The sequence below is a fragment of the Ovis aries genome, chromosome 10, assembly GCF_016772045.2.
Source record: "Ovis aries strain OAR_USU_Benz2616 breed Rambouillet chromosome 10, ARS-UI_Ramb_v3.0, whole genome shotgun sequence".
Taxonomy (NCBI): domain Eukaryota; kingdom Metazoa; phylum Chordata; class Mammalia; order Artiodactyla; family Bovidae; genus Ovis; species Ovis aries.
In genome coordinates this window covers 26,715,778-26,743,486 of record NC_056063.1, presented here as the reverse complement: position 1 = coordinate 26,743,486, position 27,709 = coordinate 26,715,778, and the positions used below count along the sequence as shown (strand labels likewise).

The 27,709-nt window shown below is 36.6% G+C and overlaps 1 protein-coding gene and 1 long non-coding RNA gene across 14 annotated transcripts in view; one reads left to right on the top strand and one right to left on the bottom strand.

Moving 5' to 3' along the window:
* Positions 1-14,577, bottom strand: part of LOC132657297 (uncharacterized) — a 209,085-nt gene extending 194,508 nt beyond the window's left edge. For 6 of the 7 annotated variants that reach the window (XR_009595228.1, XR_009595227.1, XR_009595226.1 and 3 more), the window contains exons 1-3: positions 14,544-14,577; positions 14,298-14,365; positions 4,830-4,914 (exon numbers count right to left, since the gene is read on the bottom strand). This is a non-coding gene — a long non-coding RNA (uncharacterized LOC132657297). Of the gene's footprint in view, positions 1-1,064; positions 4,915-14,297; positions 14,366-14,543 lie in introns of those variants that run through there. The other variant, XR_009595223.1, reaches the window with a different exon arrangement.
* Positions 14,578-15,171: 594 nt separating this feature from the next.
* The window catches only part of NBEA (neurobeachin), a 666,092-nt gene continuing 653,554 nt past the window's right edge, over positions 15,172-27,709 (top strand). For all 7 annotated transcript variants that reach the window (XM_060394443.1, XM_060394442.1, XM_060394441.1 and 4 more), the window contains exon 1: positions 15,172-15,499. In XM_060394443.1, coding sequence (XP_060250426.1) covers positions 15,203-15,499 — 297 coding nt within the window. In that variant the 5' untranslated portion in view covers positions 15,172-15,202. The remainder of the gene's footprint in view (positions 15,500-27,709) is intronic.

Genomic DNA, 27,709 nt, shown 5'->3' with positions numbered 1-27,709 from the left:
CTAACTGTTGCTTCCTGACCTGCATACAGGTTTCTCAAGAGGCAGGTCAAGTGGTCTGGTATTCCCATCTCTTTCAGAATCTTCCACAGTTTATTGTGATCCACACAGTCAAAGGCTTTGGCATAGTCAATAAAGCAGAAATAGATGTTTTTCTGGAACTCTCTTGCTTTTGCCATGATCCAGCAGATGTTGGCAATTTGATCTCTGGTTCCTCTGCCTTTTCTAAAACCAGCTTGAACATCACGAAGTTCACGGTTCATGTATTGCTGTAGCCTGGCTTGGAGGATTTTGAGCATTACTTTACTAGCATGTGAGATGAGTGCAATTCTAAGATCATGAGACTATTAACTGATTTTTTAAAAATCACATAATCTTTTAATGTTATACTGGTCTGAGATCAGTATGTGTTTTTTATATAAAATTTAAGACACTCAAAGAGATCACAGTCACAGTTTTTATTAGAAGGAAAAAGTTATAGATACTATATGAGGAAGAGAGTTTCTCTTCTTTGCCTATTGTTATTTCTTAAGCATACTAATTTTCAAGCCACAACATGAACAAAAGAACTCATGTAATCATGTCACTAGGTATTGAACATTCCATTGTTCATTTGCTCATTTCACGTTTCACTAGTGCCTGCCAGAGCCACCAATGAAAGGGGAAGTGGCTCACAGGCAAGTGAGGACACGAACAACCAACACGCAGGTTTATTAGGGCTGCAGTGGAAGAGGGTACTGAAGAAACTAATGAACTCTTGCTATTAATATGCTCTAGTCATTGTGGGAGATGCACCTCATAAACTTAATTCACTTATCCCTTATAGAAACTCCCTGAGTAAACATTATTAATCCCCAAAGAAACTAACATTCAGAGGGCTGAAGTGACTTTCCTAAAGTCAGAAAACCAATACGAAATGGAGCCATGAATCCAAATCAGGCCTGTCTCACATTACAATTGTATTCTGTCCACTAAACTCCTGAAGTCTCCCTGAGCTTTGCAAGGTGCCACGGGTGCCAAGACTTTAACCCTATCTGGGAAGATAGCAACTTTTTTTTTAATATAAATTTATTTTTAATTGGAGGCTAATTACTTTACAATATGGTATTGGTTTTGCCATACATCAACATGAATCTGCCACGGGTGTACACGTGTTCCCCATCCTGAACCCCCTCCCACCTCCCTCCCGGTACTATCCCTCTGGGTCATCCCAGTGCTTCAGCCCCAAGCATCCTGCACTAAGAAAGGACAGCTGGAGTCAAGTCTTGAAGAATAAGCATTGGTCCTATAGGCAGATAACAGTTGGGGAAGGCTTTCCAGACAACGGAAAGACCATGTGAAAGACACAGAGGCTTGTCAGAAATGTCAAGGTTAGGAACTCCAAGTTTAGCAAAAGAAAGCCATTGTAGACACTAGAGGTAGGCTGCCTGGATTCAAGTCCCAGCTGCTCTACTTCTTAGATGTATATATCAGTAAGAGAAGACTTTAACTTCTCTTTCCTTACCTATAAAGTATGGATAATAATAGGACCTACCTAATAAAGTTCTTGAGGATTAACTGACATAATATAAGTAAATTATTTTACATAGTGGCTGGGACCCAGGGAATGAATATTGTGGATTATTATTTTGAAATATTAATAGCTGGGATATAAGGTACAAGGGAAACAGTGACAGGATACAAGTCTGGGTTGAAAGGTCAGGGGTTGATCATAAAATGCCTCTTATTTTACATAATTAGGAACATCACTGAGGGATTTCAAGTGTGTGTTTATGTGTGTATGTGTTTTTCATAAAATTAGTTTCAGTTCATTTAAAAATATCTTTGTGATGTCAGTGCAAAGAACAGATCAGAAGTGAGATTTGAGTCAAGGAGACTGACTCTGATTACTGCAATAATCAAGGGAAGGTACCAGAAGGATATGAACTTGAAGTTAAGTAAGTAGTGATAAGAGGAAGGACAAGCCTAAAAAATACTCAGGAATTAGTATTTGTAGGACCTGCTAAACAGTTACATGGCAGAGGTAAACTAGAGGAGTTGGAGGTGCCAACTGCAGCGATAAGGAATATAGAAGTATTCTCTGAAAAAGATGCTTATATAGTAAAGTCAAGTCTTGCTAAAACAGTAAAAGAAATCAACTCATTCAGGCACAAAATACAGGAACTATTGTGGTTGAAAAGAGTGACCCTGAAACTCCTGCTTGAAGTTTAAAGTTAAAAATAAGGAAATATATTGTTACTAACAAAGTTATTCATAGGAAAAAAAAACCCACAACATTTTGTAGGATAAAACTAATAACTAGTTTAATGTCATTCACATTCAACTTTTATATACTATCCCCCAACACACACAAACACAGTATTTTCAGGTCAGGTATAATTTCACAAAAAGAGAGAACACACACAAAGTTTAGATTACATTTATGATTTTATTAGTAATGAAGGCAAAATTGGTTGGCCACATCAAGCAGAGGCAGATGCTGCTTTCCCAGCACAGACTTCTTTGATTCCTAAAGTCCCCAAGTGGGCACGTAAATGCAGGTGACATAGTCAGAACAAAGCAGGGCCAATGTATTTACTCTGGGCTTACCTGTCTAAGAAGAACTTGTATCAACATTTTACCTACTTCTATTTACAGGAACATATAAAAGCATAGCTGTCCCCAGATTTGTTACCCAGACTCAGGATTAACAAAGCAATTCTCTTGGAGAAAGCCCATTTTGCCATAATTCTAAGTTATTTTCAGTGTTGAATAAGCACTAACTACCTGCAATCAAGTGGGCTGTAATACAGTTAGGGAATTTGATTGCATGTATTTATTTCTAAAACAAATCCTTTAATTTTGACACATTAAATCAAAATGCTAGTTGACATGAACAAAGTCAAGCCTTTGGTGGGTATTAATATGTTTTGATATCTGGAACATTCACTGATTTCTCAATGTCCTAGGTACTAACTTTTTTTTGAACTACTAATTATCCTCTGGAAAAAAAATTTCCAAAGATAAAATAGCCAGAATAAACAGAATATATTGATTTGAAAATTATTGATCAAGACATTAACATAGATGAAATTTAATACTTCCTTCTAGATATGAACATTTATCTAGTTCATAACTTCAATGAAAGGGTACATCTAAAGAAACTGTTTCATTCTTCAACCACTAGGACTACACAAAGCAGTTTCAGCACCAGGGATAGAAATCTTCCCTGATAATAGTGAATGCCATAATACAGAGGAGTAAACACTAGGTTTACATGACTAAGTATAAGCGCAGGCACAAGGGAAGCATTCTATAAATGTGTTGTTGTTGTTCTTGCTATTATTCTTGCTATATGTGAAGCTGATGCAGTAAAAATAGTTATATTTCTCCTCAGTCACAGAAACCCATAATATGTGGAAAATTGATCACCCTAATTAAATATTTCTTGTTTTATATGCATTAATTTAAAATCTAGCACAACAGTGAACCACCATTTCTCAATATGAGCAAAATACATGAAAGAAAAACAATAAAATCATGAATTAAATTTCTTTAATCAAATTAAACTTTACTGTAAAAGTTAAAAAGAAAAAAAATACAAAGTTTTAAAGAAAAATTATCTTTGCAAACATAGTCATAGGATTCTTTTGCATTATCATTTTTCATAGAAATTTTAACCAGTATATTTTTACTACATGTTTTGAAGAATAAAACAATTAGTGAACTGTTGATGACCAACTGTAATATATTATTTCATATTATGTGCATTTCCAAATAAGCTGAAAAAAATCACATTAAAATCTCTAGGAAGTCAAAATATATTTAGCAATTTATAGAAATAACCAAAAAGTGTTAATGTCTACTCCAAGAATGACTGCAAATTCATGCATTAAAAAGCCATTCATATGTGAATAGACATATTTGAACTAACATATAATCTTCATTAGAAGCTAGGTAATCTGGGTTCTGCATAATTTTGGATATGGACATTTATTTGTTTATATACAAACAACTAAACATATTTTGATGTTACCAATACCCAATATATTTCCAGTGGATAGATCAATCTCTGTGTTACATATATGGTTATTAGACCAAGTTACATTTTAACAGGCATCTAAGTGTGATGCTGGACCAAGACTACCTAGGTTTTTTTATTCTCTAGTATTTCCTGACTCAACTGTTTGCCCAACTCTGGATTGCTTTCTGCCTCTATTCTTGAGGATTCATGGTTGCCTCCACTTTCCTTTTCAAGTTTGCCCCCACTGTGGCTTTTTATTCCTGACCATTTAATTCTGACTATTTACTAGCTCTTGGCATTGAACTTCCTTCTCCTCAAAGAAAACCAGTTTCCTGCTGCATATACACTCATGACTCACTACTGCCTGTATTCCCAGAACTCAGAAAGTAGTCCTTATTTCGGATGTCTGTCAGAATTCATGCTATTGTTTTCACTGTAATACTCTGTACTTTTCAAAGCAGGATCACAATTTATATCATTTGTGAGTCTACAATAATCTCATTACATAACAAGCATTGTTCATTCCCATTTCATTGGTAAGGAAAGTGAGACTCAAAGAGGTTGAAGAGTTTACTAAACAGTGACAATTCAATAACTTGAACACTAGTTTTAAGGAACTTAACCTCCTCAAAATTCATGTTTTAAATAATTTAAGAATATTTTAGAGGAATGATTTTACTCATATTTTAAAAGTCTATTCATTTCTTCAATTGTTGAGCCAATTAAATCTTGAATATATTCACATTGTTGAATATACTGAATTATTAAAATCTGTTTTTAATTTCTTTCCTCCTCCTTTTATTTATCCAAACATTTATTAAGTACTTACCATGTATCAGTCAATGATCACAATATACTGCTGAAGGTTTTATTTGTAAGAATGATATAGTCCTTGACTTCAAGTAGTTGCTGATCTAGTGAGAAAAAAAACAAACGAACATATAATGAATGGCTGCACCACCATACTTTTTTGCATAAAAGTAATTATAATGTAAAAGCACACTTTCTGAAATCATATTATTTATATAAATTTTACTAATCTATTGACAGTGTCTGTTGTAGAATATGAATAACATGAAGATAGGGACTTTGGCTTACTCATTGCTCTATTTTCTGTGGGTTTGAACTATCTACACTTTGTACAACATACTCAACAGTTACATGCAGTAAGGAAGATTATGTTTATTTTCTTCTAGGCTTTTAAAAAATTATACTGTGTGTTTAGTAAATGAAGACGATCTATTAGATACATAAATTCAATGCATTTCTCCCAAACTTCTGGCTAATTTAAACTTTTTGAGAAAAGTTTTCTACCTTATCAAACAGACATCTATATCTGTTATCCATCAGATATACCATCTATTAAGTATAGAATTTCTTTCAGTTATTCAACAATAAATATACACTGTTAGAAGTAGATAATGTCTCTCTAAAGTTGTCCTGTTGTATAGTTTCATTATTTGAGACTTTTTAGTATGTTTTCTGAAGTATCTAATGAATATTAGAGAGTTTCTACTTGTTTATGTAATAACATCGGAGGAATAAGTTCCTATTAATTTATTAGTCTACATGAAATTTCATTTTCAGTTAATGCATATTGAATAGTACATGGTCACAAAGCTCAAAGGATTGATGTTTCAATTATACTATTTCATGTTTATAGTTGCTAAGTTCTAAGTTTCACTGCACCTCTTCTCTTGGTCTAAACTGTGTCATATATGACTATATTTCCTTTGGCATTTTCCTTATTAAAAAATCAAATAGATTATATCTTACAGTTCTAGACTGCTGAGAACATATCTCTCTGGTTTGCTTTCAAAACAATTAACAGTATTGTTTACATGTGAAAAGTTAATATATGTTTTACAGTGATTCAATATAAGATATTTTCAGTTGAGACATTAGTAAAGGTATCAAGGCAATGAAAAAGACATTATGAATTCTATAAACATTCCAGGTTAGGACAATCCAAAGAACTAGCAAATAGGAAAAGAAAGTAGAGATACAAAAATATCCAATGTCAACTCACATTTCAATAACTGGAAGCTATGTGGGCAACCTTAGGAATTGCTGAGAAGTTTATGGCATATGAATGATGTCATTAGTGTTGTGGGTTCCTGCCAATCAATGTCAAAATTAAACAAACATAACTAAGAAATAATTTGAAAAAATTAATTACATGAAATCCCATTGTCTCTTCAAAAAAGAAAGGGAAAATATCTTTGTCTTGGTATGAATTCAAAATACTAAACTTTATTTACAAAGAAAGCAATAACCAAACATTTAGTGAAAATGACAAGTAGAATCAGATACTGAAACAACAGGACAAAATTTGGGTTTAAACCTTCTGATATATTTTGGTAGACATTTTACTTGTGTGGGTTAGTAAACCATGAAGAATCATTTTAGTATTATTTGCTCATTCTTTTGGCTATTTTATCCTTGCAAAGTCTCAGAGAAAAATCCCTAGTTCATAATATGCCTTCTCTCTCCATGGCTAGTGAAAAAAGAGAAAAAATATATCGCTAATTAGGTTTTAAGTACTTAAAAGCGATATTTATTTAACAAAACTAAAAAAGAAAATGCTGTTCTATTTGCTCTCTGAAGAAGGGAAAATCAGATCAATGAATAAAGACAAAGTAAGTGGATATTAGTGTACTCCATTACATAATTTGAAAATTCAAAATTCTGCTGTCTTTTTGTGTTAGCGTATAGTTGCAATTTCTACCATCTATTGAGTACCTATTATAGGCAATGTTCTAAATGCTATATATCTTCAATCTAGTACAATGTAGTACATGCTTGGAGTATTTAAAAACTCCATACATGTGAGGTAGTTATATTTTATAGGTGTAGAATGAGGTTCAAGGTCAATTTGTTTGCATATGAACCCTATCTATCTGATTTCAAAACCCTTCTTTTAGCCACTCTACCCTACTTCAAAGGACTATTTGGGATTAGGATGCAAATGGTAGAACAAAAAATATTGAAATGTTTATAAAATGAGATGTCTTATTTTATAAGGTAACTATGTGAGTTTTCTGTTATGCATATGAAAGAAAACACCATGGTGTTAATTATGGGGGTGAATCATGTAGCCATCATCTTTCTATGCTTCACTGAATGCAAACAGCCCCGAAACATGCTCTTTTATGTCTTTTGCCACTGCAAAAGAAATCATGCTGAGTTTGTTTTAACAGAAACAAAGAAACCCATGACAAAGCTGTGGCCAACATAGAACATTCCATCTACTTCTCACAGACTTAAGATTAGCCAAACAGAAATAAAGTTTGATATACACATTTATGTTGCTTTAACAGATACCCAAACATACTGAATGTGATGAAGCATCTTGACTCTTAAGATACCTGTTAACCTTAAGATTATCTGTGCTACTTAAGATTCATTTTCACATTAACAACAAAGAGGCTGTATATAACAAATTCCCCAAAATGTGTAAGATTCAACTCCCAAGGAAAAGCTACAGTCCTGGTAATCTGTTCCACTTTTCCTCTCCATTTCCTTTCTCATCCTGATTCTTGTGTCTGTTAAGAGAGATGTACTATAGCTACAGAGTATTAAAACATAAACCTCAGATTGTTTCCATGTACTATCTGTTAACTGATTAATGAGGTAGTTATTTCAAGACATTCTTCCACTGGTTAATCTGTGGCTGCCGGCACCATTAGAGGAAGGTTCTAATCTAAAGTTTTATGTACCAGGCTCAGACTGAATCTATGCACTGCTTCTCAACTGGGCTAAAGTTGGTAAAGATCCCTCTCATACTGTGCAGAGATCCTATTAATGAGATAACTATTCTAAAGAACTCTTGGACACTTCCTCATAGCATGCTTTCCCTCTTTCTAGGCAAAGTATGTGCTTTTTTTTTTTTTAAAATTATGATTATATAGACATACAATGACAATACTTTCAACAGGGACTAGGAGATTAATGGTTAGTTAGACATACAACAAAATCTTCACCAGAAAAGCATAATAAGGAGTGATATATTAATGGAACCATGCAATTAAATTTTGGTTAACCTTAATGAACATAATTAAAAACAATTTATTTATTCCAAGTAATTTTTGTCTAGAATTAAAGTGATTCCCAGGAAACAAAAAGGCTAATAGAGTTTTCTGAACCTTTATAGGCACAAAGACAATACAATCAGATTGACTCTAAAGATGATCTCTTGGGACTAGCATGCTGGTCCAGTGGTTAAGAATCTGCCTTCCAGTGTAGGGGATATGGGTTTAATCCCTGGTCTGAGAACTAAGATTCCACATGCTCTGGGGAAACTAAGCCCATGTGACAACTAAGCCAAGACACGGACACTATTAAGCCTGTGCCCTTTAGAGCCTTCGTGCCACAACTAGACAGCTTTGTGCACACCACAACAAACAGCCCAGGCAGCAAATAAACTCAAACAAACAAACAAAAGATCACCTCTTGGTGGGGTGCTTTCACCAAAACATGTAAAACCATGATGACTTTGTGGTTTTTTCCATGAACTTACCCAGTCTCCTTATCTTTTGTCTGGTAAATTTGGTAAAAATAAAATGACCTCATTCTAGGTCCCAATGTGGCCTTGCAGAATAGTGAATAAACCTGAGGAATTGGCCAGCCATAAGTGGGATGGAATCCTAATTTTGTCACTTCCTAAACTATGATTTGCACAACTGATACCTTCTCTTCACACTAGTTTCCTCATTTGAAAAATGCGGACAATAAAACCTTACTTAAAGAACTGAAGTCAGAGTTAGAAATCATACATGTAAAAATGCATGGTAGACAGGAGATGAACAGGATATGACAGCTTTAATTATTAAAAATAATCAACTATGACCTCACTCTTTAACATACTTGTCTGCCTATAGCACATGCAAACCAAAGACAACAATGATGACAACGCACTGGCTGCCGCTGTGTAAAAACAAAGAGAAACTTATGGTCATGTTGTTAGTATGGAAATAATTATTCATGTACATTTAAAAAATTTTCAGTGAAGACTGTTTAGGTGACTACATATATTGTTATGTGAATTCCTCACTCTTGGCAAATGAGGGTGAGAGGATGGAAACTATTAATTTATTTAAGCAAAAATGTGCCAACCTATGCTACCTGGGGGAAAAAAGGCAGAATCTTTTTTTTTTTTTTTTCTAATGCTGGGAATGGTAAAAAGTTTCAGATCATTTTTCTCTAGGTTGTATTCTGAATGTATTCATGAAAGTGGTATTTCAGCTGGTAAGAATTTCAGTAGGGGAGATAAGGAGAACAGTGCTATGGATAGATGGACAAATACTAAAACACTGAAATATAAAAGCACAATGTATTAACTGGGGACAAAGTAATTCGGGGTTGGCTAAAGCATTTTTCCCCAACCCAGGGACTTGAGAATTATTGAAAATGATCCACAAATATTTACATAGTAGGCATTGTTTGTGGACAGAATAAGTATCAAACATATTTATGTTGTATGTAGGAATACTAGTTTCCTAGGGTTGCTGTGGCAAAATATCATAAAATATGTGGCTTAAAACAACTGAAATTTATTCCCTCCCAGTTCTGGAGTTTAGAAGTAGCAAGGTATCAGAAGGGTCACGCTTTTTCTGAAGGCTCTAAGGATGAATCTTTCCTAGTTATAATGAGGTTATAACTCCAGTATAACTTCCTCTGAACTTGATTACATTTGCAATGGCCTTATTTTCAAACAAGGTCACATTCCCAGGTACTGAGGGTAGGACTTAAACATATCTTTTTGAGAGACACAATGCAACCCACAATTGTGTGTTTCAATTATATGTAGATGTTATGATTTTTTAAATGCAAACATTTTTAAGTAGCATATTAAATTATTAATACTTTTACCATACTTTTCTCAATCAATGGATATTAAAAGGATAAGTCTCAGGCAGGAGTTTGCTGCTGCCGCTGCTAAGTCACTTCAGTCGTGTCTGACTCTGTGAGACCCCAGAGACGGCAGCCCACCAGGATCCCCCGGCCCTGTGATTCTCCAGGCAAGAACATGCCAAGGAAGAATGTGTAGAGGTATGGCTAATCTGGTGTTGAGTGTGTATGTGTGTGTGTGCATCTATATGTAGATTTATGTGGATGTTTAAGGGCGTATATGAACAATAGGGTATTTGCAAGTCTAGTTCTTTGGAAATTCAAGAGTACTTATTATTTCTGTTTGATATTTTTAATATGTTGACTTGCTGATTAACTTTCCACGCATAAATACAGAATTTCTCTAAATGGGAAATTTGAAAATATCCATCTCGTTTACTTTTTTTGCACACAATGGGCGCTCAGATATTTGTTGGCTGGTAAGCATCATTTTAGCCATCCCCAAACTAGGTCAGACTTATTAACACGTACTGAATTTCTATGTGTCTGTTTTCTGTTTAAGATTAAAAGTAATGGAGTGAAAGGTAGAACTAATAATAGCTAGAAGTTTAAGTTTGGTGAAGAAACTGTAAATAGGAATCCAGCTAGTCTAAATGGATTCAAGTCCCTAAGGCAGGACAAATTATATCCATTGATCCTAAAAGATCTGAAAACTAGATCACTGAGCAACTCTCAAATATCTTTGAGGAGTTGTAGAAAATGAGATGTGCCAGAGGATTAAAGGGAGACGGAGGGGATAAATTCTTAAAAATCCATAGCAAGTAGTTTAATACTACCTGTAGGTGAGATTATGGAATGACTCATTCACTAGAAAGAGAGCAGTAAGTCCCATTATCAAATCAGAAACATTTTCTTATTTGTGAAATAGATGTTGGAAAATTGATAATAATTCTATAATTGTAGATAATAAATCATGTATTTTCACTTTAATTTTGCTCAGAGAAACAGAGTGCATCCAGACTTCAATGAACTAGTTGTCAAGGACCCTTATGATATTCTGTTGGACAAGTTAGAGAAATATGGCCTGTTTTTCAGCACAGGATGGTAGCTATTTAATAATTGAAGGATTATGCCAAACAGGTGTTTATATATAACTTAAATCAGTGTTTTTCAAGCTTCTTGACAATGACTTGCAGTCAGAAACAGATTTTTCATATTATCCACTAAGCATACATGTATGTAGTATGTGCACGTGCATAATTTAAAAAATGGATGTACTGTCATGTTTTTCAGTCTATATTTTCCTATTATATTTCATTAAGAAAACTGCTGGTTATAACTTAATAAATCTGTTTCGTGACTCACTACTGGCTTGGGAGGCACAGTTTGAAAAATGTGATTTCAATCAGAATGTTTCTAGGAACTACAGAACTGTTTTTATCCTGTTTGATAAAATATTTGGATGAAGACATAGAAGGACTGTTCTCAGATTTGCAGATAATAAGATAATAAAAAGAAGAAGACAATTTTTTTGCATGATGTAATCAGGATTAAGAAATTCCTAGCATATTAAATTTAAATAGAAAATTAAATAGAAAATTTAAATAAAATTAAATTAAATCTAAAATAGATATGTACAGTTCTGCAGTTGATATCTTCAAATCTACTTGCAAAGCTACTACTGGCTATGTGCTGCTGCCTAGAAGCAGAATGGCTAGAAACAAAACAAAACAACAATAAAACAGAACTCTGCTGTTTCAGTTCACAGTAATTTTAAGATAAGAAGGGAATGGAACCAAAATTGTTTGAGAACCTACTACACATCAAGTATGAATCACTACATGAACTACTGGTGTTATATTGCTGGAAAACCCAGAACCAAAGCAAAGCAAAGCAAAGCAAATTAATTCAACTTTGGGATACATTAACAGAAAATCTGTTTCTAAAGATGGAGGTTCAGGGTAAGAGCTTCCCTCTGTTTTATACTGTCTAAATTCATCTAGGATTTGGAGTACTTTGTTCAGATAAAACTTAGAGGAAAGCAAGAAATTTGCTTTTTAAATGACATCTGAAGGGAATGGGAACATTTAGCCTAGCCAACTGCTGTTTTCGTTCTTTTTTTCTGGTCACATATAAGGTGCAGGAGACACACAAATAATTACAGTGTAGTCTTTTCCCACAGCCAGAGAAAGGAAACATTATTTATTGACACTTGCTACTATGTTAAATACCTTAAATGTATTAGCTCCTTTCATCCTTTAATCCTATCAATCTCTACTTTGGGTTGGGTAAAATGGGGCTTTGAAGAGAAGTCATTTGCCCAAGATCACATGGATAAGCGGGTAGTGAAACTGGAATCCAAACCCCGGTTCCACTGAGTCTGGAGCCTGTGTTCACAACCACTACACAGTATTGCCTTTTGAAACTCAGAGCTTCATGGGCTTATCTTTGAAGGACTGTCCTTTGGAAGTATGGGTATGCATCTATTAAAGCATGAATGCATACACAATTGACATTTACTACATAAAATATTTTTAATCTGGAGACTTTAAAATGAACATTATAGGTAATCTCTTTTATATTTCAAAATACTGTTAATGCAAATGCTAAGTTATTTGTGTCTTTGTTAGAAAGAGGCTTTGTTGACTATAAGGAAACAGACCTGCTTGAATTTTCTAAACTTTATGTTTCAGAGGGCAGTACTGAAACTACAGCACATGTAACTGCAATTATAAAGACTTGCATGTGGTTATAATTGTTCTTACTAGTGTTTATAGGTAATTCAACACAGATTGTTCCTATACACCAAGTGTACAAGGACATATTTACTATATGCTGGCTGCTGAGTTGAAATTATTTCATTGAATTCTCACTCCCTGTGGAATAGATAATCTCATCCCTATTAGTGAATAGAAGACTGAGTTCAATAACTTGAGGAGACAGGTGGTTAGTTGTGAGTGTGGTTCAAAGGCCTGTGTAGTTTCCACCATACCCACCCACTTCAAGGAGCTGCCAGGGAACTGGTGAACACTTTTTAAAGTCTAAAAGTAGCAAGAAGTAGAACCTGCTGTCATATTGAACAGCGGGGTAAAAAGAAGCTAGTGTGATGACCTTTCAATCTGGATTCACAGATATAAGATAGATATATCATTTTAACTTGCACATGGAAAAAGTGCTTACAAAAGTAGATGCTGTTCACTTGGGACATATAAAAGGTGATTGGTGGATATACGTCACAGGATTTTTCTTTCTTTCTTTTTCTTTTTTTTATTTTATTTTACTTTACAATACTGTATTGGTTTTGACATACATCAACATGAATCACACTATTAAGATCTAGAGGTCACTTTTAATCTTTCTAACATTTTATAATTCACTTGCTATTTAATTTATATGGACATACCAACCACCATTTCTTTCAGAAATTTTTGCTGAGCTATTTTAATAATTCAATTACTTCAGGAAAAGTTTAAACAGAAGCACACAATCAAGGACTAATCCAAGCACCGGTCTTGAGGAATTTTGGTATACATGACTGATGGCACTTTAGAATTTTAATGCATCCCAACATCCCAGGAGTTAATTTGACTAGCCAATCCAATTAAACATGAGCACTAACAAATCAGATTATGACAGATTTATATATTGACTATTTTCAATTGAGATGACAGTTAAAATGATTTGAATATACCTCAAGATACCTAATAGCTAAAATGATTTGAATATACCTCAAGATATCTGACAATATATTTCTATTGAAAAGGGTATAAATCATGAAATATTAAAAAAATACATCCTTCATTTCGAGATAAACACTAGTCCTGCCTATTTAGTTTTAATTTGACACGAGCGGCAAGACTGTTGTGTACATTTTAATTTTCAAAAGTAAAACTATTTTTTGTTTTCATTCTCTATACGTGAAGACACAGAAATCTATTACTTTAACCACAAATTAAGGCTAACAGAGAATTACTTATATTTTAAGATAATTCTCAAATCCTCTCAACTGTACATGCCTGACAAAAGGGGCACATCATTAGTTGGCATCATACCTGAGGATCGTTAAGGATTTTTTAAATGTGGGATTTGTCGCTCCCACCACCTACTACCCCACAGTGTCACACGGTGCAGCCTTTTTAGTCTGGGAGGTGAGTTCAAGAACTGTGTGTTGTTCAGAGCTCCATCCAGAGAGGATCACTGTTTGACAAGTTCTATTTTAAGTCGTGCCTGTGTGTGCAGGTGTCAGCCTCTTTGATGGCTGTAGAAAAAGACCCATTATACTCCATCTGTATCCTTCCCCCGACAATGCAGGATTATTCCCCACAGTGCGTTCGTTTCTGCTTTGCCAGCCACTTTTTTTTCACTGGGCAATTCCAAGGCGGGCAGGCGGACAGGACTGAGGGAAGGGCCTGAGGGGGCAGAAAGAGGTCGTCTGCCACTCCCCTACCTTACAAGGCACGTGGCACTGGCTGTAGCAGCTGCTGGATGCGACGACGAAGATGACGAACCTCCTTCCTAGCAAGAGGATAGCGAGGGAATAAGGAGGTGGCAGCGAAGGCGAGACACACACTCGGGTGTCCTTCCCCACAGGGAGAGTCCACCCTCAAGGGAAAAACTCTGTGGAAACCACCACCCGCCCCGCCTCTGCCAGCTCGCCCCAGTGTCTGGCAGCGGTCCCCATGCACCTGCTCACCTGTCTATCCGTTCAGGGCGGTTGGGGGAGGGACGAGGGGTGTCGGGCTGGGTGGGTGGAAGGGGAAGGAGGGCAGGGCGAAAGAGGGGGTGCACGAGGGCTCCGCCCCCCGGAGGCTCTGCGCAGGCGCAGTGGCCGCTACCGCAGGCAGGGGGCGGCAACATGGCGGAGTGAGCGGCGGCGTCGGGGCTTCACAACAACAGTGGCGCCTGTAGCAGCGGCGGCAGCGGCGTCAGTCACAGCTCTGAGCTTCAGCGCCGGCCAGCGCCGCGGGCAGTTGCTCGCGCCCCAGGGTTATTCCGAACGGCGGCAGCATCTCCGCGGGGGGCGGGCCGGGCCGGACCGACTGGGAGGGGGAGCGTGAGGAGGCAGCGGCGGCGGCAGCGGCACAGCTGCTGGGCGGGCACTGCCGCTCGCCGGGCAGCGGTTAGCGGCGCCGCCACCGCCGGGAATAAGCCTGAGAATAACCCACCGCCTCCGCCGGGGAGGGCGTCGGAGCGGGCCGGGTCGAGGCGCAGGCGGGGAGCGGGCCCGGCGCCGCGGCGCTGGTGGATGCTGGGGCTCCGAGGCGACGGCCGGGGGGCGGGGGCCGAGGCAGGTATAACGGTACCGGCGGCGGCGGCGCCTCGGCTCTTCCCTTCTCGTCAGGAGGGGGGCAAATGGCGAGCGAGAAACCGGGCCCGGGCCCGGGACTCGAGCCTCAGCCCGTGGGGCTCATCGCCGTCGGGGCCAGCGGCGGCGGAGGCGGCGGGGGCAGCGGCGGCGGTGGCAGCGGGGGCAGCGGGATGGGAGAGTTGAGGGGGGCGTCCGGCTCCGGCTCGGTGGTGCTGCCCGCGGGGATGATTAACCCTTCGGTGCCGATCCGCAACATCCGGATGAAATTCGCAGTGTTGATTGGACTCATACAGGTCGGAGAGGTCAGCAACAGGGACATCGTGGAGACGGTGCTCAACCTGGTAAGGGGAAAGGCGTGCTCGCCATCTGCCCCCCAGCCCCCCCACGGCCTGCCCCCCTCCCCCGGCGCTGGCTTCCACCCCTGCAACCCCCTCCCCGGGTCCCACAAGCAGCGCGTCCCCGCGAGCACAGATCGTCCAGCGGGTATCGCCCAGCGGGTGAGCTGCCTGCGCGCTGCCAGAGCCACGCCACCTCGCCGTTCTCTCCTCCGGTCCTCTCCTGCCACCTGAGCGCAGTGCCCAACTTAGCACCGCCTAGGATCACTTCTCATGACTGCGAGTCGTCAGTCGGTCCCTGGCCTTGCAGGGTTTGGGTCTTCTTGAGAGTTTATGGTCACGGGGAGAGGAAGGCCTCCTTTTCTCTGGGGTCCTTCCTACCACACTCATAATTGTCGGTGCGGTGGCTCTCGGAGGATGGAAGCCTTGCCCCTGGAGCCTAAATTCCCCGGTGCTCCTGAAACGTGAGAAGCACGTTAGCTCCAACTTGAGCAGCTGGGTTGTGATGTTTTCGAACGAGGAGGAAAATGATGCAGTTTTGCATCTGCCTTTAAATATATTCCCAGACTGTGCTGGAGAGTGTTGTGGCTGTTTCTCCTCCCCAGCCCCCCCCCCCCCCCCGCCCGCATCTCTTTTTAGGTAGCCTTTCTTTCTTTGTAATACGGCCCTGAATACACTGACCTCGTAGTCATTTTTTTTGTGCACGGGAGGTGTTAAAATGTGGGGACACCTAATCATACAGGTTGGTTTCTATGGTTGCCTTCAGAGAGCGTGGCATGTGCCTAAAGACGAGAGGAAAGGTGTTAAATTCAGTCCTAGGCTTTGGTTCCTTACATGATAAGAAAGAGTTACTGCAGAACTGTGTATGACTTAATGTTTGGCGATATCTATCTACGGAGAGGCTAAGAATCTAAAAGATGTCAGGGAAAGACACGGGGAAGAACTAAAGAGAGGAGAATCATAGATTTCGGATAATAAGACTAGTTCATTTAAGATTAGTTTTTTTTTTTTTTAATGCCTTTTAAATGCAGTTTTTGCTGCAGCACAGCTTTTTAAACAGTTTCCTTTGCAATATTTAGCCTTTGACAAAATGTCAGGTTGGGTTTTGGAAGGCAAGGCTTAAATCAGGAGCAATCAGTTGACTATTGTATTTGATGTGGAGTCACAGGGATATAAAAATATGCTTCTAAGGAGATTTGATAACACCCATGCAGTCAGAATTTTCAGCTAAGCAATTATTTTTATTTGATCTATTGGGAAAGTGAAAGATAGCTGCAGCAGCGGTGCCCTGAGACAGGGATTAGATAATGTTTATGGTATATGTACCTCTTAAATGTACAGAAAAGTTAAAGCTGTTGGTTTTGTTTTTGTTTTTTTTTTTTTTTTTTTTTTTGTTTTTTTCTTGCTTGGGTGTCAAGTGAAAGATAGGAAAATATCTGACTTTTCTTTGTTGTATTTATTACTGTTTAAGTACCAAACATTTCTTTGTACTTCTGTGTACCCTTCAAACAAATCACAAAAAAGTCAGTATAAGTTTGGGGGACTGTCACTTCCTTGGTATAACCAAATTCTTTTCAAAACACTAATAGAAATACTGTTTTCTTGGACATTTTAATTTTAACCAGCAGCCAATAGGAGGTTAGTACTTGCCTTTTTCAAAGAGATGAAATCTCAAAATATGTTAGTAGGTTAGCAGATACTGTTCTTCTGTAAATTTAAAAGAAAACATTTAAAGTTTTTTGTTTTTTTTTAAACAGTTTTCTAATACCATTTTTACCTTAGGTGATGTGATTTTAGGTTATTTTAAGAAGTATTTATATGCTTACCTAATACATTTTTCTGTGAGAAGAGGCAATAGAGACTGTTAAAAGCTGGAAACTGATTTGAATGTGTAACCAGTTTGGACTCTGCAGCAGTACCAATCTATGCTGGATCAGTTCTTAACAGATGGGGTTCTATAGATATATAGTAGGTTAAGAAAGGAAGTGAAATATATCTATTGAGGTGAAAAAGAATTTTCGCTATCTTCAGTGCACTGAAAATCTGGCATGAAGTCTTCGTATGCAGACATTATTAAAGATTAACTTTACTGGTAAGCTTAATTAGAGTAACCAGAAATAAGGTAATACTGACATGGTACATCCCCAAATCCACTTAAGATGTAACTGCATTGGTTTTTGGCATTAAAAATCAGGTTTAAAATTTCTTTGTACGTACTTAAAGAGTACAGTTGATGGAAACTTTTGAGGAAAAGAATGACAAAAGCATCTATTTACTATTAAGTTGTTAAGTATATTGATTGTGGAATGCACATTAGTCATTTGCAGTGTAATATTTCTTGAGTGGAAGGTTTAGTGCTTTATCTTTCCCATATACTCATGATGAAAGTGTCATGTGAAAATTTGTTGATTGAGAAAATATTTGGAGATCAATATGTTTAAAAATAATCATCAAACTTAATTCTGTTTACTTAATGAGTATATCAGTAAAATCAATTTAGGGCTCTCTGTGACCTGCTAAAGGTTGGAAGCTTCTATGTCTCTTAAAATGAGTTTTTTGTTTTTGATCTTAATTTAGAACATTAAATTAAAATGTAGTCGGGAATAATGGAATATGTATCACAATGCTTTTCATGACAGAAAAGAAAGAAAGAAGAACTAATGAAACTTCAAAACAATTCCTGCCTTAAAACCCTGTCTCAGCCACCTTTGTCAAAATATTTTTTTTCCTGTATATTCTTTTTTTTATATGATGAAACTACTAATACTTGGTTTTTAGGTTTCTCACATACCTTACCCAAAGAATTAGAAGTTTTACAGAGCAAAGTTGAAGTATACACTAAAATATAAGACTAGTTTAATACAGCCATGGTTGTAAGTTTGGGTTGTTTTTTGGCCAGAGGTAGAGATCCATTTCCACTGTTAGGTGGATTATGGGAATTTGTTGAAGAATCACCAATGGAATGAGAAATAAAATGAGTAATTTCCACTGTAGATGAATGTATTTGTATGATGATATTATAGTTCACTTGAAACATTCAAATATGAGATGGATAGGATCAGGGATATGAGTAAGTATAATTTGTACATAAATTACAATGAGAATATATTGTGAAGGATTTTGCATTACAGCTTTACCAATGGAAAAAACTGATCATCAGCAAAGTTTGGCTTTGGGAGGTATTATTTAATCTGGCAGAATAAGAGCATTTAGCTATAGAAAAGGAATTTTGTTGGTTGTTTCAATTATAAAACAGGCATACTAGGCATACTACTTAATCCATTGCTTACTTTGTAAACACTATATATGTGGGTGTGTGTATATATATATATATATATGGTTTTTACTTTCTTGAAGTAAATTTTGTGTATACATAACATGTTCTTTGTTTATAACATAAAAGTATCTTATCATAGATTTTAATATAAACATTTTTAGAGCAGATTAAAATACAACATTAATGTTTACTTAATTCACAATAGGTTTATTTTTGGGAATTGCTGTCTTAGGTAGTATAAATCTATAGCATTTGATTTTTTCACAAATCATGCAATATACTAGTGTATCTTTAATGGTAGAAAACATTTCCTTTGATAATTTTTTTACATTCTAAGTGATATACTGTATATTGTAATAAAAGTATAACAAGATACTTTGAGGGGATTTTATGTGCTAAGTTCCTCTCTAGTCTTGATATATGAATTGTGGTATTATTGTTAAAAAGAAATTTAAAAGATTTTCCCTTCTGTACTTGAATGTGACAGTGACTTTTCTTCCTTAGAATTTTTTTCATCTGCAGCTTCATAATCAGAATAATTTATATTTTAAAGATATTTATAATTTCATGAACAAAAGATGTGTTCTGCTTTTGAACTAAATTTCTTTTAAAAATATGTAGTTAGATTGTTGAGTCATGGAAGCCGTTAATATCAACAGAACCACATTTATTTATATTAAAATAGAATTTTCTTCATTTTATGTTCATATGTAAGTCCTTTCACATCAATTTGAATTATATTTTATTCTCATTATTAGGTATAGAAAACTAAATTGAGTGTGTATGTAAATATTGGGAATTTCAATATCCTGAGGAGTTCTGAGGTTTTCTTTTAAAGTGTTAGTTTTGTTGTATTAATACAACTAACCACTAAGTAGCATGTGTTCTATGTGTTTGTGATCAAGTTATAGTAATTTTAAATAAGTATTCTTTATATTGCTAGTCAGTTTTTGGCAAATACTTTGTGGTTAATTAAATGTATCTCAAGGTTCTCATCTTTTGCTCTACAGTCTCCAAATACAGTGTCAAATTTATTGATTCCAGTAAACTCAGCTTCCATTTTGGATCACTGATGTGGCAGTATTGTAAAATTCAGTTGTCCACATTTTTTATTATTTACTTTAATAGTAGTTTGCATCAGTTTCATAGGTTTTTTTCATTCATTGCCTCTAATTGTGATATTTTGTCCAGTGTCAGCATATCTCCTTATTATACAAAGATATAACCATCATTTTCTAGTTTTGTGTGTGGTGTTTAGTCTCTAGTATTATACATGTTTCATTGCCTATGCTGTGAACTCTGTGAGGGCAGAAGGCTATGTTATGTATACTTTAATTTATTTATTTATTTTGTATTTCTGGCTCTTGGATAAGTTAACTGAATTTTGAGAATGTACAGGACACCATTATTAGGCAGTAGAGGGCAAGTTTCTGAAATTCTGTTTAGCAGTAGGGTCCAGAAACGAGATCTTGAAATAAATGACTCATATAAAATTAATGTATTTCCTGTTCTTGCAATTAGAAATATTTGTTGACTACATATGAATGTTTTCTACGTAGGGTATTACTATATAAGTAAATATTATTTTGAACTGATGTCTTGGAATAAATAAGAATCTGTTAATTGTTTTTCGGTATATATTGTCAGATATATACACTCATAACTAAGAACACGTTATTTTAAGCAAATTATGTGTGTATATATGGCATTGAATAGAAATTAAAAATATTGTTACTATTTGTCAGGAATAGTGGACATTTCTTTTTTGTCTATCTTGCATACATTTCTCCTTTTAAATAATAGTACCCCACTTTCCTTAAAGTTATTTCCTTAGTTGCAGCTTCCAGGATCTTTGTTTCTCTCTAGTGGTGACCTGCAGGCTCAGTGGTTGCAGGGCCCTGGGCTTAGATACCCCAAGGCATGTAGGATCTTAGTTCGCCTGCCAGGGGTCAGACCTTTGTCCCCTGCATTGGAAGGTGGATTCTTAACCACTGGACCACCAGTGAGGTCCCCAGAGACCTATATCTTGATGCTGCTTGAGCACCTGGAGTTCTTTGTCTGTGGTGATCATCTTCTAACCATTGACGTCTCTCTTGTAAAGTTTATTATTTTTTATTGTTATTACTTTCAAGTCAGCTTAAATTGCATTTTTGTCACTTGGAAAAATTTCCTTGCTAGCGTAGACATTAGTAACTGGAAGTGGGACAATGTGGGAACAGGTCCTGAATGTTGAAATGGAGTGCAAGGCAGTGAGGACTGCTTTCCCCCAGTAATTCCTTTTAAGGAATTATGAAACAGCTCTTTCGATTGTTACCTGGGTTGTCTTTGGCCATAGAGCTACTGAGGCTGGAACTTTAGGGATTCTCAAGTGTTTTGGCCAGTTTTTGCCTCATAAGAAAGGAATTTTCTCTGGTCCAAGCTGGCGTGCTTGGAAGAAGAGAGGGAAGAACAGATTGTCTTTCCAAGTAAGGAGGCCTTTTCTGCTTGTAGCTGCCGTCTAAGAGAATCAGAAAACCAAGAATCTTGAAGGTTGGAAATTCTGATTTTTTATTTTAACCTTGTGCTAAAAGTAGTAAGAGGAAAGATGGGAGTTTAAATTAAACTCAGGCAAAGTTCTGGTTTACAACTTTTCTCAAGCACCTCATCCATTATAGTCCCAGTCTGCTGACCAAAGTAACAGTCCAGTAACTAAAGAGTTTTGAAAGAGAATCTAACCAGGGAACAAATGATAGGGTAGCTGTGCCTCCTCTTCCAGCATATTATTTCACATTGCTTCAAGGAAAATCATTAAACAGAGGGTTTTAATGGGCGAGTAATGTGAAGGCTTATTGCTATGAGATTCAGTATTGCTATGAAACTTAAAAGGTAGTTTGGTATCTTGACAAGATCTCTGGCTTTGGTTGCTAGTTCAACCAGTTGACTGAAGTACATTGACCAAAAGTTTATTGAGCTTTTAGGGGCACTATTTCCAGGGTAACTTCAAGCCTGGTAAACAAAGTCTTGTATTCTTTTTACTTCTAAGGCAATTCTCAGCCTCAATAAGAGGAAGCGGGCTACTAAAACAGCACAGCTGCTAGAAGGAAGATCTGGGGCCATAGAGGATAAGGGACAAGTGAGGTCTTCTGAGGGGGTGGTGCATCCCCATCATGATGATGGTGGTGCATCCAGATTGGTTGACCAAGAGACTCCATTGCTACGACAGGCAGTTCTTGCTACTCTGACCAGTAGTATATGGTCTGTTGGTTTGAATTAATAACCATGATATATTTACTGTTGGTTTGTGAACTGATCCATATTGCACAGAGGGCAAGGAGATATCAAAGAAAAGAGGGAGACCACTCCAGATTGGTCACTGGCAGGTTTATTAAGCAGGAGAATGTGTAAGGCTTGTCTTTGGCAGCCACAAGATGAACGGTCTCCACACCTGCCTACCAGAATCTTTAAACTACAGAGGCCTTAACTGAGTTCACTCATTTGTACCATCCAGATGGTTTCCATACCACCTTGCTCTCAAGGCTGTTTCCCATTGTGGGGAGAGTAGACAGAATGTACATTCAAAGGACAGGGGAGGGGGTGAGGAGCCGGATTGCCCAGATCCAGCTCATGGGTCAGCTGACGGTCATGTCCTCTTGATTATCTTCTCCATATTTACATTTTCCACTCTTCTAAGTGGGCATTATGATTATTCATTTTTTCATTTACCATTGTGTATTAATTACATGGGGGATAGTTACATTTATTATATAGATATACATTTGTTATATAGATATATATTGTGAGATTGTGAGGTACCACCAAAAAAATTCATGTTTGGGCCTGCTCTAGAATAACATTCATAATACGAACATTTCAGACTTGTTGAATCCAGTAACTTGGCATTGTCTTTGTCTTCCATCCTGCCTTCCCACCCATGATGAAGTAATGGGTACATTTTCTGTTATGGTTAAGATAGTAATATTGTTAAACATGGATATTTAAGAAGTTATATATATATGGAAAGAAATGAATGTATAGGTGGTTGGAGATCCAAGGGATAGAATGTTACAGATTTCTATTGATTTTAACTTCCTAGCATCCATTCCTTCTAAATTTTTGATACTACTTTGAGAAGTCTTCTCTTCTTGATGTTTGGTTTGCATGCTTTGAGCTTTCCCTGGACTCCTTTCTGCTTTCCTGGACTAGAAAGAGAGACTATACTTGGCCCATCAATAACATTATGGTTAAATATCTACTTGCACATCTGTGAAGGCTTTGTAACTCCTTTCCTTATGCTGGAGAAAGAAGATGCTCATTACTGGAGTTGCTAAGATGTTAGAATGTAAGTCTAGACTTGACTGGCATGCTGCTACAATGAAGGCAGAGGATGCTTGAGGATGGGGCTATTATACAGGCTCCAAGAACCAAGAGAGAGATTACTAATGATATCTTTGGAGCCTTTCGAGTCTCTTACATTACCAAGCTTTTCAGTGCATTAGACTAATATATTTCTTGTTTTGCTTAAGCTATTTTGAATCAGGTTTCTCTTTGCTGCATCCCAGTGATTTCTAACTAATACTTAGAATTAAAATTAAAAGAAAAAACTTTAGGTATTAGGTATCATCAGGCAAATCTTAAGAGAAATATTAACTTGGCAGAGGGCTTGATAAATTTCAAGAAAAAGACATTGCAAATTATTTTAATAATTCACTAAATAAGAACATAAGGTAAAACTGAGATACCATGAAAAAGGAATGATTAAAAAAAAAACTACCAGTGTTCATCAGCATGCTAAAATAATCTTAAATGATGTTATAGGGTCTGTAAAATGTTACAGCTGTTCTTAATGAAATTTTTCTGATATGCATCAAGAAATTTAAGAAGTTCTTTTTATTAATCTTCATTCTTTTTAAATTAATTTATTTTTTAATTGAAGGATAATTGTATTACGGAATTTTGTTGTTTTCTGTCAAACCTCAACATGAATCAGTCATAGGTATACATATATCCCCTCCCTCTTGAACCTCCCTCCAATCTCCCTCCCCATCCCACCCATCTATGTTGATACAGAGCCCCTGTTTGGGTTTCCTGAGACGTACAGCAAATTCCCATTGGCTATCTATTTTACATATGGTGATATAAGTTTCCATGTTACTCTTTCCGTACATCTCACCCTCTCTTCCCCTCTCCCCGTGTCCATAAATCTGTTCTCTTAAGTCTGTTTCTCCATTGCTAGCCTGCAAATAAATTCTGCAGTACCATTTTTTCTAGATTCCATATATATGCATTAGTATACAATATTTATCTTTCTCTTTCTGACTCACTTCACTCTGTATAATAGGTTCTAGGTTCATCCACCTCACTAGAACTGACTCAAATGCTTTCCATTTTATGGCTGAATAATATTCCATCATGTATATGTACCATAATTTCTTTATCCATTCATCTGTCAATGGACATTTAAGTTGCTTCCATGTTGTAGCTATTGTATATAGTGCTGCAGTGAACAGTGGGATACATGTCTCTTTTTCAGTTTTGGTTTCCTCAGAGTACATGCCTGGGAGTGGAATTGCTGGGTCATATGGTGGTTTTATTCCTAGTTTTTAAAGGAATCTCCATACTGTCTTCCATAGCGGCTGTATCAATTTACATTCCCACCAACAGTGCAAGAGCATTCCCTTTTCTCCATACCCCTCCAGCATTTATTGTTTGTAGACTTTTTGATGATGGCCATTCTGACCAGTGTGAGGTGATATCTCATTGTAGTTTTGATATGCATTTCTCTAATAATGAGCATTGTTGAGCATCTTTTCATGTGTTTGTTAGCCATCTGTATGTCTTCTTTGGAGAAATGTCTGTTTAGGTCTTTACCCCAATTTTTGATTGGGTTGTTTGTTTTTCTGATATTGAGTTATATGAGCTGCTTGTATATTTTGGAAATTAATCCTTTGTGAGTTGTTTCATTTGTTGTTATTTTCTCCCATTCTGAGGGTTGTCTTTTCACCTTGCTTATAGTTTCCTTTCCTGTGCAAAAGCTAAGTTTAATCAAGTCCCACTTGTGTACTTTTGTTTTTATTTCCATTACTCTAGGAGGTGGATCATAGAGGATCTTGCTTTGATTTATGTCATCAAGTGTTCTGCATATGTTTTCCTCTAAGAGTTTTATAGTTTCTGGTCTTACATTTAGGTCTTTAATCCATTTTGAGTTTATCTTTGTGTATGGTGTTAGGAAGTGTTCTAATTTCATTCTTTTACATGTAGCTGGCCAGTTTTCCCAGCACCATATATTTAAAAGGCTGTCTTTGTCCCATTGTACATTCTTGTCTCTTTTGCCAAAAATAAGGTACCCATAGGTGCATGGGTTTATTTCTGGGCTTTCTATCTTGTTCCATTGGTCTATATTTCTGTTTTTGTGCCAGTACCATACTGTCTTGATGACTGTAGCTTTGTAGTATAATCTGAAGTCAGGAAGGTAGATTCCTCCAGCTGCATTCTTCTTTCTCAGGAATGCCTTGGTTATTTGGCGTCTTCTGTGTTTCCCATATGAATTGTGAAATCTTTTGTTCTTGTTCTGTGAAAAATGCCATTGGTAATTTGATAGGGATCGCATTGAATCTGTAGATTGCATTTGGTAGTGTAGTCATTTTTACAATATTGATTCTTCCTTCCCAGGAACATGGAATATCTCTCCATCTGTTTATGTCATCTTTGATTTCTTTCATCAGTGTCTTATAATTTTCTGTATACAGTTCTTTTGTCTCCTCAATCATTCATTCTTTAGGTTAAGGAAAAATTACCTGTTGAGAAGTATGAGGGTTAAATGAAATTTAATGATATAAAAAGAAATCTGCAGTAAGTATATGGTCAACAGTGGGAAAAGGTTAAGTAATTTTAAGTCTGTGTTGTGAAATATACTGCCATTAAAAGTTTACTTACCTCAGTTTCCTTATGTATAAAGGGGTTACCTCAAAAGATTGTTGCACAGATTAAATGAATTAATATGTGTAATGTGCTTGGTACAAAGTTAACTTTGTGTAGTACTTACTATTGTTATTTTTATTATCCTGAGTTTGATCATCATCTGATTATAGAAAGAAAATAATGATCTAACTAAAACTGAGTTCTGTTTTAACTTAAAGTACCTGAGCTGGTGAACCTGTCAGAGAAGGGATCTCAAGTGTCCACAGATCATGATCTCCTAATGAAACATAGAGGAGTTTATCCTGAATCCTGCCTAGTCTTTAACAGTGTCTGGGGTTTTTATCATAATGAAAAACTGGGGAACAAATAGGATAAAGAAACACAGACAGCTTCCTTTGCCTAGAATCCCTGCTATCTCTTCCTTTCTTGACAGCTGAATGTCACTTGTGGATGTGTACTAGGACATGAAAGGTGATCTTGGGTAAATAATACCTCCCTCTTGGAGTATTAGCTTAAATATTTAGAAAAATTTTTCAGTAATAAACCTTGAGGCAAGGTGGGGGACTAGAAAATATTTTGTGATCGGTTGTTTTAGAAAATAGTATTAGTGTAAGTATATCTTTTAATATCTCTTAACTGATTACCGGGTACTTACAGAATTGTGCTGTGTTAACTCATCCTCAGAGGCACTTCCTTTTCAGGTGCAATTTCTTCTCTACAAATGTGGAAACTAATACTGCAGGAAATATGAAATATTAGTCAGTTGTCCAGGTATTAGTTTCCATAGCTCAGACTCAGGCCTTCAGATTCAAAGACTATCGTCTTCTGCATTATTTGAACAAAACATAGCTACTTAGAAATTATCCCAAAGCACTGCATTACATGAAGAGATGGTGCTGAAAGGTGAGGGACCAGCCAGCTTTAGTGAGGTGATTCTGTGGTAAAAAATGCTGCCCGTAGAGGACTCGGTCCACAGAAAATAAAATGAATGCAGGACAATTTGATGGATATGTACAGAAAATGATCTGATGACTTACATTGTGAACTTTTAATTTTTGAGTTTGGGGGAACTGATTATACAGTATTATTAATGTTAACTAGCTTTCATTTGTACAACTTTTCACTAGGCAAAGTGTGGATATTTTAGATACTACTATGAAAAAGAAATAATGTATGCATTGATATTTTTATATGGAAAAAGTAAATGTGTTATGTTTTAGTGTTAATCAGATGAACCACCACATAAATCATGTTTGCTTGGATAAAACAGATGAATGAATTATAGGAGTTATAATAGAGTCTAGGTGATACCGTTTCCAATAATTATGATTCTCTTTTTTCAGTTCACTGATTAATAGAAAATTTTATGGAAGGGTAAATGTCTAGATATTTTCCTCTTTAGCAACCACTTCCATTTTCTAAGAGAAATAAGCTACAGCTGATTTAAAAATGGCACATAAGTATTTTTAGTGTTATTTTAAAACTTCTCACGTGTGGGAAAGGGAATTGGCATTTATAAAATTGGGTTTGATTTCATACCTCATGCTTTTAAAATCCTCTAACAAGCCCTTTGAAATAAAGCCCTTTCAAATAAATATATTTGAATAACTATACTTTAATATAATAACTGCTGCTGCTGCTCCGACTCTGTGTGACCCCATAGACGGCAGCCCACCGGGCTCCCCCTTCCCTGGGATTCTCCAGGCAAGAGTACTGGAGTGGGGTGCCATCACCGTCTCCAATATAATAACTAAACTATGACAGAAATTAAGGGGCTTGTTCAAGGTTGCAGATCTGTTTAGTTGCAGAAATTAGACTCAAAGCTAGAGGTTCTAAGTTGTGCTTTAATAATGATGATGACAGTGATAAATGATACTTATTGAATCTTTACATGCCAAGTACTATATTTAGCATATAATATGCATTATCTTATTATCTTGACATGGAATATATAAACTCTTCAGTGAAATAAAAATAGTCATTGTCTTTCAGGGTTAAACTAAGTCTGGTATTTTAAAAGAGGAGAAGTACTTGCAACTTTA